This window comes from Peromyscus maniculatus, chromosome X (assembly GCF_049852395.1).
Source record: "Peromyscus maniculatus bairdii isolate BWxNUB_F1_BW_parent chromosome X, HU_Pman_BW_mat_3.1, whole genome shotgun sequence".
In the NCBI taxonomy this organism is placed as follows: Eukaryota; Metazoa; Chordata; class Mammalia; order Rodentia; family Cricetidae; genus Peromyscus; species Peromyscus maniculatus.
The window spans coordinates 52,589,986-52,608,036 of NC_134875.1; the positions used below are offsets into that span (position 1 = coordinate 52,589,986).

General features: G+C 40.0%; 1 protein-coding gene across 1 annotated transcript in view; it reads right to left on the minus strand.

Annotated features, from left to right (window-relative positions):
* Positions 1 to 7,139: 7,139 nt before the first annotated feature.
* Positions 7,140 to 18,051, minus strand: part of LOC143270962 (uncharacterized) — a 33,135-nt gene continuing 22,223 nt past the window's right edge. The window contains exons 2-4 of the mRNA XM_076562431.1: positions 9,703 to 10,053; positions 9,020 to 9,163; positions 7,140 to 7,314 (exon numbers count right to left, since the gene is read on the minus strand). Of these exons, the coding sequence (XP_076418546.1) occupies positions 9,045 to 9,163; positions 9,703 to 10,039 (456 nt within the window). The 5' untranslated portion in view covers positions 10,040 to 10,053 and the 3' untranslated portion in view covers positions 7,140 to 7,314; positions 9,020 to 9,044. The remainder of the gene's footprint in view (positions 7,315 to 9,019; positions 9,164 to 9,702; positions 10,054 to 18,051) is intronic.

Genomic DNA, 18,051 nt, shown 5'->3' on the forward strand with positions numbered 1-18,051 from the left:
CAGTCTTAACAGTGCATGACTCTACAACCTACAACTATCACTTTGCTTCAAATAAAGTTATCTTGTTCTTTCAGCAAATCTGTGTGAGCTCTTATTTTTAATGCTATGGATAAGAGACCAAGAACCTAACCAGACAAAACCTGGGCCCCATCCACTAGTAACACTTTTTATTCCATAATAATTCCACCATATAAGGACCCAAGAGGTTAAGTTTGAATTTATAATTCTTTGACTGCTATACATTTTACACTATCCATGTGGCAAGACCAACTACCACCCTTCTAGCCCCTTAGCCCGAGGTAAGCCTGTAATCTTTTGTCTCCACCCACTTTCCATCCCTCACATTGATAGGATACATCTATATGCATGTGAATACCTCAGGCCATGGTCTGACGTGGATATTCCAACAGTCCTCAGACAAACAAAAAATAATTACAGGCAGAGAATATTAAGATTAGGGCATGTACATCAGTTTCATCTAAAAATGTCATGTGGGTAGCAAAAAGCAATACAAACTCCTCAAGGTATGTCCCAAAGGCCACTGGGGAATAAGTAAACTAAATATTTAGTATAGCTGTGTGATTGTTTTGCTTGTTGCTGTGATGAAATACTTGGTAAGAAACAACATAAAAAAGGAAAGATTTACTTTTGGCTCATAGTTTGAGGGGATATAATCCATCATGGAGGGGGAACATGGCAGTTAGTGGCTCCATGGTGAAAATAATGTGCAGCTGGGACTCCTCATCTCTGAGGAACAGGAAGCAGGGAAGAGATAGGAAGTAGAGTTGAGCTATAAGGCCTTAAATCCTGTGCCCAGTTACCTACATAGATAACTTTCTATTGTTTTGCACTTCCATATAAACAATGGTGATCAAAGGACCTGTGCCTTCTGTCTCACTTGGTGATAAGGAATACTATGTGATTATACATTTTTTAACTTTCTTTTTTATTTATTGTGTCTTTCACATCATGCATCTCCATCCCATTCATTCATATCCTGTTCCTTCATATCCAGCCTCTGCCCTTGCAACCTCCCCCCTCAAATAAAGTAAAATTTTAGAGAAAAGAAGAGAGAAAAAATCAATCTCGCCATGGAAGCTGTAGTGTGACACAGAAAGTCACAGAGTTTATCCTTCTATCTCTATATCTTTACTTGCAAGTGTTCATTGCAGAGTCTGGTTTGAGGCCTCTCATTTCTGCTACACTATCAGTGCTGGGCCCTCACTGGAACTCCTCTTGGATATCCTGTTGTTGCCCTGTGTTGTGGAGATCCTGCAGGTTTGGACCTGCAGGTCCAGCCCCTTCACCTGCTCCTGCAGATCACAGATGGGGTGCATGTTGGAGTGGGCCAACTCATAACCCTGGTTTTGGGCCTGGGTAGTTGCAGGGTTGGTCAGCCCACCAGCTCTCCCTTGACTTACTACCAGGGTAGTTCACCCTATGCAGAGATGAGCAAGGGGCAGGGCCAGTTCTCCTGCTTTCATGTCCTTAGGATCAGTTCTCCCACACCTACTCCTTCAGGGCCAGCTCTACTGTGCTGCCCAGGCATGGCATAGGGGCCACTCTCTTGAGTGCTGTAGCTGATGAGGGGCAGGGACCTCAGGGCCAGCTTTCCCACCTGCCTCAGGCATTGATGGTGGGCATCTCTCCTATGTCCACACTGGCACATGACAAACAAGTAATGGGGACAGCTCTCCCATGCTCACAACTTCAGGGCTGACTCACCCACACCTCTGCCAACAGGATTCAGGATTGGCTCTATTGTGCTCTCCAGGCGAGGTGCATGGCCTGTTCTCCTGAGTGTTGCAGCTGGTGGGGGACAGGGGCAGCTCTCCTGCTCTTATGACCTCAGGGCCAGCTCTCTCACCTGCCTCAGGCATTGATGGGCATGAGGGGAAGGGCATTTCTCCCTCAATGGTTATACATTTTTTAATAATCAATACTAGTGACAGAAAAAGGTATGTTTTGGATGCATTTTATTCATTTAATTTTAATATATTAATTGAACATAGACAATGGTGAAAACAGTAAAACAAATTTTTTAAGGCCTCAAATATTCAGAATTTCATAATGCTTGGGGTGTCTGAAAGGGTAGGCTTGTAGATACACAAATATAAAAATATAATGTGCACATCAGCATGGGTGGAGGAGGGCTCACAATGCCCCACCTCTGGCTGAGGAGCTGTTGGCAGTTGATGGCTGTTGGGGGTTGGGGGAGGCACTTTTCTTAGGAGGTGTTTCAGTTATAGGTTGCCTATGTCCCAAATAATTCCACACAGAAGGGAATAAAGTGACGTATAGGACAATCAGTTTTTTTTTTCATTTTCACTAGCATTTATTAATTCCCTTACAAGATATTTCAGACATATGTATAATATACTTTGATCTTTGTAAATCTATTATACCCTCTTCCCTCTCCCATTGCTCTCCTTCATTTATGCCCAAACCCGACTTCTATTTTCATTTTCATATACTGTTTTTTTCTTTTTCTTATTTATTATTTTTGCACATATGCATACATATAAATACAACCTGATGGGTCCATTTAGTGTTGTCCATTTGTATATGTGTTTGGGGCTGACCCCTTGGGATTGGATAACCAATCATGGGGCTTGTCCCTGGAGAATACTGGTTTTCCCCAACTCAGCAAGAATTAGATGCCCGTAGCTCTTCATCTAGGGCTGGGGCCTTGTGAGAGTTTCTGCAGTCATGTCTCCAAGGTAACTGGTGCTGTCATTGTTCAGGTCTTGTTTCAAATGAGATATTGTTGAGATTTCATGGGTGTAGCTTCCCTGTCTGTAGGAAGTTCTGAAGGAGTGAAATCCTCAGTGAGTGTGTGGTGTTTGCCTGGGTCATGTCAAAGACCTCAGAGCTTCAGACCCATGGAGAAATGGCAAAGGCTACCCTCTTGAGGTGAAGCTCAGTGAGAAATGGTGAAGCCTTTCTCAGGGAACTGAGTGATTACAGAAAATGTCCACCTATAACTACTTCCCCTAGATATCAATGACCTGAATATTGCACCAGTACAGAGACTATTCTGTTGTGAGATATTTGATCACACTGTGAAACTCCGAGACTGTGTTAATAAAATTAACAGCCCAACTAGCTCATTTGGTAGAGTATGAGACTCTTAATCTCAGGATCATGGGTTCATGCCCCACATTGGGCACCAAATGTAATCAGCAGCTTTTCTGCATCCCGCCAAGTCCTGCAGCCACTTATCATTCAGAGGCTTAATATTAATTATAATTTTTTGGCTGATGGCTCAGGCTTATTACTAGCTAGCTCTTAATTTTAAATTAACCCACTTCTATTAATATGTGTATCACCACCATTGCTTACCAGTAATGCTCTGGCATCTTACTCCTCCAGAGGCTGCTGTCATCTCCCTTAACTCCACCCTTCTTTCTCCCTGTATTCAGTTTGGCTTTCCCTCCTAGCTATATTTGCCCTGCTATAGGCCAAAGCAGCTTTATTCATCAACCAATAAAAGCAACACATATTTGCAGCATACAGAAGGACATCCCACATCAGTTAACCTTGGATCAGTGGGCAGAGCTGGCAACTAATTGACAAGAATTAGCCATAGAGAGTACAGAGGACCCAGGGAGTCCCATAGACATGCAAGAAGTAGTAGGGAAGAATGTGTGGAAAGAGATGCACTTACTGGGAATCCAGTAAAAAAAGGGGGGGGAGGTCAGCTGGATACTCCCCCACTCTTTGATCTATAGCCTTTTAGCCCAGTATCTGACTCCTGAGTCTTAATTGGTAATAGAACAACTTAGATAAAACAACAATGCTCCTACTCAGATTAGCTAAAAACTGCCTCCTTGATCCAGCTGTATACCATAAACACTGACTCCTTGTTCAGCTGTATGCAATATCCTGTCTCCCTGTTCAACTATATATATTAAACATGCTGAGGCTCCAGGGTGTTGTGGTTTCTCCAGCAGAAATCCCAGTCCACCCAATCCCTGCTGTTTTGTTTGTGTGTATGTATGTCTTTTCTTCAACCACTCTCCCCTTATCAGGGCAAAGTCCCTGGAGCCATGCATGGATGCAACAGATGTTCTATATAGAAGACACAACCTCAAAGCAAACATCAGGGCTCTCTGGCTTTTACAATCTATATGACCTGTTGTTTGCAGGTGTAGAGGTTGTGTTACAGGTTCATCAACTGAGGCTGGTCACCCCATAGTTAGTTGTTCTCTGCTTTTTTTACCAGTTGAGGCTTTCTGTGGTGGTTTTTGTCTGCTGCAAAAGCAAGATGAGGGGTGAGAACCACACTTATCTGTGGGTAGAAGGATAAGTACTTACAATGCAGTTAGAAATTATACTGGTTTAGGAAAATGGCAGTTGGACGTTCTCTGGGGTCCATGACCTCACCAGTTGGCACAAATTTCCTGCTTTTGAGCAGTCCTAAAGTACAATTATAAGGATGTTGATTACCCCCAATATATAAGTGCCACTACTGCACCTTTGGGGACATTTTGCCTTGCTGGTGGTTATTGCGGCTCATAGGCTTTACTGCTGACTAGAACTATCGATTGTTTTTCTCCCTTGACAGCTTGCATAGCACCTTCTAGAACTATTGGAGAAGGCTTCCTAGTCAATTGTAGCTTGAAACCTCCAAGCCCTGTTTCCAAAGTGTGTGGTGTGTTCAGCAATAGGAACTTACCCTCAAAGTCTGAGAGGCAAGCAAAGGCAATGGCAGTAGACTATCATGTTCTGGGAGGTCTCTTGGACTGCCCTGACTAACAACTTGAAAAAAGGCATGCTGTGGATATTGCTCTATATAAATAAAACACTGATGGCCAGTGACCAGGACAAGGAGAGAGGAGAATTGGGGAAACAGGAAGAAGGGGAGAGACACTGCAGCCACCGAGAGGACAAACAACATGGAAAGACACCGGTAAGCCACCAGCCATGTGACAAGGTATAGATTTATAGAAATGGGTTAATTTAAGATATAAGAACAGTTAGCAAGAAGCCTGCCATGGCCATACAGTTTATAAGTAATATAAGCTTCTGAGTGATTATTTTATATGTGGATTGTGGGACTGCGGGGCTTGGTGGAACCTGGAGAGAAGCCCTCCAGCAACAAAGGCAGAAGCCATTTTTGTGTGTGTTATTGTTTGTCTATGGCTTTAGGGGTGGAGCATTGTGATTCACAAGTGGCATAAATTCATCTGAACTGTGTAACTATATATACATACATACACATACAATACACACAAGTATTATGTAGTCTTAGGTAAACATCAAATATGATTCCATATGGATTTTTCAAACTAAAGGGTATACTGTGAGACTCAACGGGCCACACTACAGCTTCCATGATGAGATTCTTTTCCTTCTCCAATTTTTTTGTTGTTGTTTGGTTTGCTTTTTTGGTGTTTCTTTTAAATTTTGCTTTGTTTTTTGGGGCGGGGGTTGCATGGACAGAGGGCAGATATGAGGGGGCAGGGAGAGAAATGAGATTGGGAAACATGATGTGAAATCCACAAAGAATCAATAAAAGTTTGAAAAACAAAACAAAACAAAGAAACACAGGATGGAATTATCCTAGATTTCTGTTGAATCTTAAATCCAATGATTAGTGTTCTTGGCTAAAGGAAAGGGTAGGAAGGAAAAAAGTATGCCATGCATGAGCTTTCCTCAGGAGATGTAGAAAACTATTTATTCACCCCAGATCTAGCACTAGCCAACCAAAGAAAAGATTCCATGCAAATACAGCTTGATGAACCAATGGGCTTATTGAGGTTATATATGGGTGATTCACCAAGCTATCTGAACAATTTACCTGAAACAGCTGAAGAATTCCATTCACCTCACGAATGACACATAAAATGCCATGCCTCTGAAGACTCCTCATGGGCCTCATACTTGGAGCAATGCCACCAGAGCCCCACACCTTACCAACATTCCACCTCCTACAGAATGTTGAGGAAAGAGGAGTCTTGGGAAGATTTCTCAAGGATTTTGATTCCCATAATCCCTCTGCTAGGGAAAGATAGCCTGATATCAGAAGGTTGGAGATGTAAATTATCATAGATGCTCTGATTCAAGATGGTAATGGTCATATCCATTCTGGAGGAAACAGATAAACATGAGAAAATCACATGAAAAGTGACCAGAAGTTAGAGAAGCAAGGATTCTTTCCTAAGCCTACTGAGTGAGTGTTCCTGGATTAGCAAGTTAATTTCAGACTTGTGACCTTCAGAACTGTCTGAGTATAAACTTCTCTTGTTTTAAGCTATTTGATTTTGTAGGAATACTTAATCACAGATTTATAAAACCAAGAGTACCTTCTCCGAGTGAATTCTACATCCTTTATCTTCTCAGATAGCCATTCTCCTAAATAAGATGTTTACTATTGTCTTACACACCTCTGTTCATCCCTTCTCTTCTTTTATTCGTATGACTCTGTTATCAGTATATGGTTCTTTTATACATTATAAAATGTGTATATATGACATCATAACATTGGTATATTTCTAGGACTAGCTTTCTCCCTTACCTATTTTCCCCACTTCCACAACATAATCTTTAAGCTTCCACATCTTTATGACCCAATTCTGAGGAATTCAAGTCTCATCCTCAGCCTTTATTTCCCTGTTCCATTTACTGAAGAGTCTCACATGAATTAACGAACACCCATAAAGCAGAAACTTGGCCTCCCATTGCTCTAATCTAGTGGTTTTTCAAGCATTAATGTGCTTTAGAATCACCTTCAAAGACTTAGAAAAACAGCTTTTCAGTTTAGCCTGACGATTTCTTTCTCAGCTTGTCTGTAGTGGACTTGTGTAATTGCATTTGTGCCAAGTACCTGGATAGTGCTTCTTTTGCTGCTGACATCACCGCCGCCGCAACAACCGCCACTGTCCAATGACACCATCTGGCTTCCAGGCAAGCCAGTACATTCATTCATCAGCTTCCTTGAATAGAAGCTAGACCTCTGCCTATCTCTTGAAATAAATTGTTTAACACTTATGTTGTAGTAGCTTGGGGCTACTAATGAAAGAATTTAAAACATAGTTGCAAATGATTCCCTTTAATATCTGCTAAGCCAAGACAAAAACAATATTAATAAATGGAGACAGTGTTATTTATGCAAAGAATCTTCTGCTTATGCTTATCAAATCTTTTATTTTGAACTGAACAGACATTGTGGGTTATAGGAAAATAATATGGGAAAAGAATAATATAACAGTAAAGTTAACTTAAAAGGGTGATGAACTTTGAACCACAATCAGTATTAATAAAATTCTCATGGGTTTCTTCCTTCCTGAATTTCGTTTTTATGCCTTCAAGCTGTAGGAAGTAATAAGGGATAATTAGCACTTGTAGAACATTAACATTCGCTAACTACTTTGCAAATCTACGAAAGCAGTCAACCCAACGTGTGTGCACTGTTTTAACATTTCTCCACACTATCTCTCCATCATAGCCTAGATCCTTGGGAATGAAAGTGTTTATACAGAATATGAAATCAATCCCCCTCCTACCATAGCAATTTCATTTTTCTCACTTTCCAAGCATTGAAAAATTCAGTTTTGGAGCCAGGCGGCAGTGGCACATGCCTTTAATCCCAGCACCCAGGAGGCAGAGCCAGGTGGATCTCTGTGAGTTCGAGGCCAGTCTGGTCTACAGAGTGAGATCCAGGACAGGCACCAAAACTACACAGAGAAACCTTGTCTCAAAAAACCAAAAAAAAAAAAAATCAGTTTTGTTGTTTGGTTTGGAGAACCTATTCTGGGATTTTAGTATAGTTTTCTATTGAAGAAAAAAAAAAAACCAAAAAAAAAAAAAAAACCAAAAAAAAAAAAAAAAACAACTCCTAGCTAGTCATGATGATGCACAGCTGTAATCTCAGCACTCAAGATGTGAAGACAGGAAGTTTTGAGTTTGAGACCAGCCTGGTCTCAAACCTATACAACAAGTTCTAGGACACTGTGGTCTACGTTATGACACTGTAAAATATTCACAAATCATACTCTCTTAACCCACAGGTTCTACACTGGTAAAAAGGATAAATGGAATGATGCAATTAGATATAAACTAACTACAAATTCATTGGGAAAATAACCTTCCTATGACTAAGTTTTTGGTTGACTGTTAGATAAAATAGTAATAATTTTGACTAAATGAATACCAGATACCAATCACAGTGATTCTAATTATTATAATTTTGTAAGTCATCGCAACCTCAAACATTCTTACTGTTAAAATAGATTATTTCTGTTCCTACAGGATGAAGTCTCAATTACTATATGTAAGTACTAATTTAGCCACTTGTTTTGGGTTCTCAAAATATCATGGGCTCAACTACCCAATGTGGCAAATCTTCTGTTGATCCTTACAGCTATAGCTGAATGAAAGGAAAAGAAGACCATTTGAGCTAGGCATATGACTTGGCAGTTAAGAGTGCTTGCTACATGTGCATGAGGATCTTGGTTTTTATCCTAGCACCCATGTAACAAGCTAGTCATGGCCTTGTGCACACCTCTAACTCCAGTACTGAAAGAAGAAGAGACAGGATCACTAGGACTTTCTGGTTTGCCAACTTAGCCAGAAAACCTTGAACTCTAGGGTCATAGATGCTGCCTCAAAGGAAAAAGGTGATGAAGGCATGCACCCTCTTCTGATTCCTGATTGCATACGTATGTACATCCCATGTATGAATATACCACACTGAGCCATACCTCACACACATACATACACATGTACACACTCAACCACACACAAATATTTTTTTAAAAAGAAAATAAAGAACATTTAAGAACATGTTGTAGTCTGTGCTGTCTAGTGTTCATTATTAACTTAACACTGAATTTATGAACTAATTTTTTAAATAGTTCTCATTATTTTGTTTACCAAGGAAAATGTGTGTGTGTGTGTGTGTGTGTGTGTGTGTGTGTGTGTGTGTGTGTGTGTCTGTGTCTGTGTCTGTGTCTGTGTCTGTATGTGTATAAACATAGACAGGAATGATTGGATATTATACACTGCATATAGATACCTGGATTGTAGGCTTTGTTTTCAGCTTAGCTTAGATTATGGTCATCTTTCATCTCCTGGTTTTCATTTTCATTCTCAGCATTTGCCTGAACTACAGCTTCTCTGGTCTCCTCATGGGAGCATTCATATGTATGGTCATTTCCTTCTATAAGTAAAGAAATATACAGAAATTAAGACTAGAACTTCCACAAAATTCTAGTTTACAATCAGCAGTAATACCTAGCACTGTACTCTCAGTACAAAAGTAGAAACAAACAAAATACCAACAAATATCTGGGTACCTTCCTTGGGGATGAAACTACATTTCTATAGTCCTCAGATTGTAGCTGAGGGCTGAACTGTAAGTGGTTGATAGTTTTCAGTAGCATTCCCCTCTCTTTGCAATAGATCTCACATCCTATGCAGCTAATTATTTCTGACTCTTGGAACAAGAATAAACACAGCCACTTGGGTCTGGTGATATTTGCTGCCCTCTCCCAAGAAAAATATTTATTTGCATTTACAAACTAATAAAGCATATGGTTTCCCCAGTCTGAGTGTTTTCCCAGGTCCACAGTAGTGTCTAACCACCACACAGCCTACATGGGCCCATGAGTGGGATGTAGGCATTACAATAGATATGTTGTATAGGAGGACATACCATATCTCAATTAAAGTGCCAAAATCCCATTGCACATAACTCACCAGTGCCTGTATACTCATAATAAGCATCATCATCATCATCACCGTCTTCCACATTGTGAATCCAGTCACAATCTTCCATGACCTCAGCCTGATTCTCCTCTTCCTCCTCCTCATCTATTTGCTGTGCATGAAGCCAAATGACCTCCTCCCCTTCCTCCACTGCCAGAGGTTCTTCCACTTCTGTTTCCAAAGCCACAGGGATCATGGCGTCTGGGACTAAGGACTCATATTCCTCAGGCAGCAAACCTTCTTCATCAACAATCTGATATGGGCTCATTTGTCTACCAACTCCAACCTGATGTCTTGGGAATGGGCTTCGCTCTTGGACATAAAGCATGGTTCAGCACACACCTGCCAAGAAATATGGTTGGGCTGCAGCTATTTTCTGGAGAGGGACACAGTTGGCCAAGAAGCCTTCTGGGAGGTGGTGAGGACAACTGTTACTTCACCCTGGGGCCTCAGATGAGCAAGAAGGATTCATGTTGGCAGTTGACATGGGTGTAACCTGGATGAATCATCAAACACTGTTCTATTTTTCTAACTTGCTTGAAGCTCATTTGCTGACAGGTGATGATTGACATATTTTGTGTCCAATGAATGACCTAGGTCCTTATCCAGTGGATTATCTTAGTCACCTGTCTTTTGAGACTTTAGGTTTCTGGGCTAACTTTAGATTCACTGATACCCTGCGTATTTGATAAATTTCACCATTGCCAGAAGAAGTAAAGTGTTATAATATGCTGGTACTTCGAGGCATGGTACACTATAATGTTTACCCTTCTGATTCCAACCCAGGGAAGACTCATGTCAACAGGGACAGAAGCATTAAAAATAGTATAGAAACCAGATCTTAATAGTTTTAGAAACCTCTCAGAAAAAAAGAGATGGAAATTGTTTGAATATTTTAGTGTTACTAAGCATATTTATTTTAAAAGCATGTAAAGTTGAAATATATGAATTTTGAATAGGTTGAAGAAAAGCTTTAAAAAAAGCAAAGCTGGAAGTCATGCAGCATGTAGCCTTTAATTCCAGCACTTGGGAGGCAGAGGTAGATGGATCTCTGTTGAGTTTGAGCCCAGCCTGGCCTACGTAGCACACTGCAAGCAAGCCAGAGATTAAAAAAAAATAGAAAGAAAAAGAAACCAATCCATCATCATCACTAACAATAAAAAAAATCAATGAAATAAACAGAAGCATAAGTTATTTAATGAATACTTCTCAAATTACACAAAACCTCCAAAGAGTACATATGAATAATATTTTGAAAAGCAACTATGCTATTATCAATAACTCCACCTCAGTTTATTCCTTTTTTTGACTCATTCTGAGAATGTGACCTTTACTCTGCACAGCAGAAGTGCTTTACTTCTAGTTAAAAATAAACTGTCATTTAGATTCTATCATTGCTTGATCACTATAAAACTCCAGACTGCCCAACTCAAGGCATCTGGAAGATGCTGGTTTTCTGCATGTTGCTTCTATACTGATTTATGTACAAAAATCTAGTACTTCTCTAAGAGCTTGGAAAAGGAGGAATTGAGACCAATTTTCTTCCCCTTTCAAGTTTCTACCATCTTCATTAAAGCTATTTTCTTTTCTCAACACTTGTCCCTTGGTCACTGGTCCTGGTGACATGCTTCTGAGTAGAAATTCGGTTAACAGTTTCTCAGTAAACAAAATAAGACTATGATTTGTCAATTAGCCCTTCCTAAGCCATGACCTGATTTAAAATATTTCTCAAGATTATAGAGACATCAGAGGTTACATCAAATTTTTTTTTTAAAAAAAAGAACAATATTTTGTGTATCATATTAAATTTAGAAAAACATTTTACCATTACAAACAGCTTCAGAAATCCCAGATTTCAGAAAAATAATACCAATAGATCTCTTTCATAACTTTAAACAGAGGTTGCAATGCTTTTAAATTTTGCGTCTGGTCCCACCTTAACATGAGAGCACAGAGGTCCTCACTCCTTTGGCTTAAATGTGAAAGGGAATGTAGAGAAGTTCTGTCTCACAACAAAACTGGATCACAATCACCTCATTCTGAGATGTAAACATGGTTTGATCCTGAGCTCTCTGATGTGACTTTTGGTGTGTTGTCATTCTGAGAGAGTAGTTTTATAATTTACCAAATTAATAAATTGGTTCCCTCATTGCTCCATAAGATTGCATTGAGAATCATTTAAGGTAACAAAAGCACATTTTGCATTGTGGTGTGCTACACATGCATAAATCAACAGGTTAAGTATCCCTTATCCTAGATGCTAAAAATGTATTTTGTTTTTTAGTTCTTTTAGACTTTGATAAATTTGTGTGTACATGATGGTATATCTTGGCAATGGGACTCAGGTCTAAAAGTGAAATTTCCTTATATTATATGCCCTTTATATGCATTTCCTGTATGTAATTTTCTACAATATTTTTGTGCACCTGCATTTTGACATTGACCTTTCATATAAGCACAATTATGAAATTTCTGCTTGTTGTATTATGTTGGATTTTTTTGGATTTTGAAGAATGTCAGATTTTGGATTTTAGGTGTATTAAACCTCTAATGCTTTTATCTCAATGTTGTATTTGTGTGAGGCCACTGATTATTAGTTTCTTAGGCCTCCAGAGAAAAATCTCTAATTTAGTTTTGGAGGAATCCATTTTCCCATATACAATATTTATTAGGGAAAGTGGTCCTTCTTTTCTAAGCAGCTTCTGTGGAGACTAAGAAATTTGCTCTCTGAAAGAAGGGATTTTCAGTAGACATTTGACTACACACTACTGTAGAGAAGCAGGACAATGATTTGGGTACTTTGGCTTATTCTAGAGCGCAGTGTGAGCCTCAACTTGCAGGACATGGGGTCAGAAAGAGGGACATGTAAGGGAAAATGGGACTTTGTGGTGGTATTGTGTTCCCCAAAATATTGTGCACGCTGATAAACTTATCTGGGGTCAGAGAACAGGACAGCCACAATATTAAACATAGAGGATAGGCAGTGGTAGCACACGCCTTTAATCCTAGCATTCCAGAGGCAGAAATACCTCTGGATCTCTGTGAGTTCAAGGCCACATTGGAAACAGCCAGGCATGGTGACTCACACCTTTAATCCCAGGGATTGATGGCAGAAAGCAAAAAGATATATAAGGCATGAAGACCAGAAACTAGAAGCATTTGGCTGGTTAAGCATTCAGGCTTTGGAGCAACAGTTCAGCTGAGATTCATTTGGATAAGGACTCAGAGGCTTCCAGTCTGAAGAAATAGGATCAGCTGAAGAATTGGCAAGGCGAGGTAGCTGTGGCTTGTTTGGCTTCTCTGATCTTCCAGCATTCACCCCAATACCTGGCTTCAGATTTGTTTTAATTAATAAGACCTGTTTTAATTAATAAAACCTTTTAAGATTTATGCTACAGGACTTGAAAACAGGATGGCACCACTGTCTCACAGAGCCTTTGTACCTTCCTAGGCATACAGATTCAATGTCTAAGTAAATGGGACCTTTGGGAAAAGCAGTGTTAGTCCTGTCACAACTTCTTAAACCTGGAATAGAAAGGAAAGAATCAAAAGGCAGAGGAAAGTTGTAGCTAGAGGCATGAAGGTGGCTACTACCATTGACAGCATGGTGAAACATCATATAGCAAAGAGGATTCCAGACTTACATCATCCTTCAAAGAAAAGCTGTCTGGGACATGTATTTGGTTTTAGCAAACTTACATTTGTCTTAATTAGGGTTTTTATTTATATGATGAATCACCATGATCAAAAGCAACTTTGGGAGAAAGCAGTTTATTCCACCTTAGAGTTTATAGACCTGAGGGAAGTCAGGGAAGAAACGCAAGCTGGAAACCTGGAGGCAGGAACCAAAGTAGAGACAATGAAATAGTGCCCCCCCCCCATGGCTTGCTCAGCCTGCTTTCTTATGCAATCCAGGAACACTAGCCCAGGGGTAGTACTGCTCACAGTGATCTTGGTCCTCCCGCATAAATCAATGATCAAGAAAACTATCTACAGAGGCTAATCTGATAGAGGCATTTTATCAATCAAGAATCCCTCTTCCCACATATGTCTAGATGTGTGTCAAGTTGACAGAAACCAACCAGTACAACACTGTACAAACTTCCCACAGAACAACTGGCCACCTTAGTTGTTAATGCGTTCATATTTCACTTCTGAGTAATGAAAAGAGCAAAAGCATCCTTCTACATCTCACAATGCTGCTTTGCCACGTGTAACTCAAAACACGTGAAGCTTTTTTTTTTTTTTTTTTTTTTTTACAAAGGAGGATACCAAGTCCCTGCTTTGGTCTGAGTGTTTGTGTTCTTTTCAGATCTCAAGTTCAAATCCTACACCCTGGCGCTTCAAGTCAAATGCTTAATGCACAAGCATGAGAACCTGACTTAGATCCATAGAAGCAATGTAAAAAAGCCGGGCAATGGTGGTACATGTTTGTAATTCCAGTGCAGGGGTCATGAGGGCAAAGACAGATGGATTGCCCAGGGCTCACTGGCCAGCCAGGAGACTCTAATCAGTGGGATCCAGTGAGAGACCTTGTCTCCAAAAGCAAAGTGGATGGAAGGAGCCTGAGGAACTACACCCAAGATTGTCTTCTTGTCTTAAACAGGCACATGCAAATATACTGTCACTCACATGAACACAAACTGGTACACAAACACACAAATTGTTTTTACAAAAGAAACCCTACTACTTGAGATGATAGTATTAAAAGAGGGCTTCCTAAGGATAGGATGAGGTTATGGTAACATACCTGTCGTGGATGGGATTAGTAACCTCCCAAAAGAGGCCTTGAGTTATTCCTTGATCACTTATATCATGAAGACATAGGTAGAAGGTACCGTCTATGAACCTAAAAGCATTCTGTGATGGTTAGTTTTAGATGTCAACTTTATCAAATACAGTAGCACCTGGAAAAGGCTGTGGGCATGTCTGTAGGGGATTGTCTGGATTGATTTAGGTGATGTGATAAGACCCAGTCCACTCTAAGCAGCACCATTCCCTGAGGTTGAGTCCCACACTGTATAAGAGTGGAGAGGGTGAGCTGAATAATAAGCATATATACATTCATTCCTGAGGCTCTTTACTGTTGGTGTGACTAGTTGCTTCAGACTCTTCCCTTGACGTTCTAGTAGTGATGGACTGTCACCTGGAATTGTAAACGGAGTAAACCCTTTCTCCCTTAAAATTTCTTTTGTTAGGATATTTTATAATATTAACAAGAAACAAAATTAGAGCAGATGTAGAATCTTTCAACACTGTGAATTTGGCTTTCTCAGCCTTGAGGATGTTGAGAAATACATTTCTGTTGTTTAAATACAACTCAGTTTATAGTAAATTGCTGTGGAAGCCTTCATGAACCAAGGTAGCCTTTTCATTTATCTCTGGATGGTGCTCATTTCTGCTCTGTGTAGTGGTTGTCATGCTGAGAAATTAAGTAAAATTAACATATTTTATGTAAATATGAGTGAGTTTAGGAATAAAAGTAGAATAAATATGTAATATTGATATAGGTATATATTGGTACTAGCACTCTAATTTTCTTCTCCTATTTCTACTCATTCTATATTCTCCATGCCCTTAACATATACCACATATGGTCACATTTCCTTATCTGCCTTATCTGGTTGTTTGACCCCAACATTCATTTCTTCTCTACATCTACATACAGAATGAGATCTCATTATTTCTCTTAGACTATTTGGAAGGACAAATATCAAGTAAAACCAGGGGGGAACATTTACAAAAGAAAGTAACTGAAGAAATAATAAACATTTGTAAAATAAAATTTGGAAGATATTGTATGGCAATAAATTATGACATTTATGAAAAATAACGTGGATAATATTAGATATGAGTGAATTAATTAATATGCTAACACTTTTAAGACAGTTCTGATTCACTTTGCTTAAGGACCCAGTTCTTGACTTGCCTTTAAGACTTAGATAACAGGAAAAAAAGCCACTCTGCTAATTTTACCATTCCATATCCATTATCTTCTCTACATCTATATCGTGATACTATTGAGACAAGCTTAACACAATGTTAAAATTATGTTAAATATGACTTTATAAGAGGTATCCATTTCATCTTAAAGAGAGAGTGTTTACTGAAAAAAGAACAGCAGGATGGAGTGGGCAGTTAAGTGAGATGAGAACCTGATTTCTGCTGATGAAATGGAGACAATGAAATGGAGTTTCTGGATTCCCAGTACGTGTCAGCTTCTAGTCAATACTTTTGTATGGTTTGGGTGATTTCAATGTGTCCCCTAAGGGTTCGTGTGTTGAAAGCTTGGTCTTCCTCATGTCAGTGTAGAGGTACTGGAAACTTTTTGAAGTGGGGCTTAGTGTTAGGCCATTGCCCACTGTCCTTAGGAGGGACTAAGTGCTTGGGGTGTCCTTGAATTAGTTGTTTTGTTAATTTGTTGCTTTTGTTTTCTGTCATTGAGACAGAATCTCATTATGTAACCTAGACTGGCTTAGAATTCATAATTTCATCTCTGTGCCTCTGTTTCCCTAGCATATATGTGTGTGTGTGTGTCCCTCATGGTTCCCTTAATTTTCATTGAAAGCCTGAACCTGTGCCATTGTCTAAATATACCACCAGAGGGCACAGGGTTGAAAAATTTCTTTCTTTATTTATTTTATTTAATTATCTTTGTTTCTTCTGCAAGGGTTTACTGGAGCTTATAGCATCTGAGAAAACACACAATATGTTGTTTTATTATAAGGGTTGAGTTTGAATTGAACTGGTAGTCAAGAGACTCAATCTAGACATGACTTTCTGTGTAACATATGTGCCATTGACCATCCTATATGTGAGATGTCACCTTACCTATTGAGTTTGGGCAGTGATGCCATGACATCACAAAGGCCACTTTGATGGGGGATGAATACTCTGCATTCACCTTTGCAATCTCAGTGTTGAATGTGCTGTTTTGTATACAGTAGGACTTTACTATATTTGTTTGAAAAGAAACAGTGACATGGTATAGTCACTTACACTGTACTTACCTCCTTTCCAAAAATCCCCCAGTGTCTTTCCAATGGACTTCAGTTAAAGTGTGTCCAATTTATCTTGGATTTCAAGTCCTTCCATAGACTATATGTAGGATTAACTTGAACTAGCCCTAGTTACTTCCACTGCTCCCTTGATTCGCATTGATCCTTTTTTCTTCAACATAATATTTGTGTTGATTATTTGGGAATTTCACAACGTGCACCCCATCACACTCACTTCCCATTCCTCCCAGGCCTGCCCCCTCAACCTTGTGGCTGCTCTCCCCAAAAGAAATAAAAAGACAAATCCAATTTGTGTTGCCCACATAGTCACTGGAGCATGCTCAAACTCCCAGTGGCCAGCACCTGAAAGAAAATGGAGTCTTTTCCCACCTCTACCCCTGCCAGAAGCCATCACTTGTGGAGAGCTACACTTCAGCATCCTTATCACAATTTTTAAGAATTCTCTTCAGTGGATCCCTGTCTAGGCTGTTACTGTGGTGGTGGTGATGGTGGGTTGGGGGTGGAGTGGGGTGGGGATAGGGGTTTTCACAGAACCCTTATATGCCTTTCTCAACTATGAGTTTCCAGTCATCAATACCACTACAAAAGAGGCTTCCTAAAGGAAGCCCCCTTGCCCTTTATAATCAGCAGGAGCATGGATCATGGATTTCCACGTGGTTTCTGGCCACAGCACAGACTATGGACAACCATATAACCTCCAGCATCAGCATGAGCCACTTGGACCTCAGTATGGTCTCCAGTGGCTGTACAGATCACAGACATCAAAACAGCCCTCTGCTGCAGCACAGGCCATGGACACCATCATAACCCGCAACAGCAGCAGCAGGAGTAGCAGCAGCAATACAAGACACAGACATCAACATGGCCTCCTGGGTAACATGTGGCATGGACACCAATATGGTATCCCGTGGCAGCCTAGCCCATGGATATCAACATGGATTCACTGAATGCCATGTGCATGTCTGTGATCTATGCTGCTGAGTGACCACATTGATCTTTAATGTAGTTCCTAGGGTAGCTGTTTGGGGGGCTAGGTGCTTTGTGTCCTGTCATGTGCTTGATCAAATAGCAGGAGGAATTACTGTTACTACTATCACTATACCTAGAAACTGACAGAGTCAAGGCTAAACTGGAGTTTCTTGATGAAATATAATTATTTTTCTCCTTCATTTGTTTGTTTTGTTTTGTTTTGTCTTTTGAGATAGGGTTTCTCTGTGTAACAACAGTGCTGGCTGTCTTGGAACTCATTTGTAGACTAGGCTGGCCTCGAACTCACAGAGATCTACCTGCCTCTGCCTCCTAAGTGCTGGGATTAGAGATG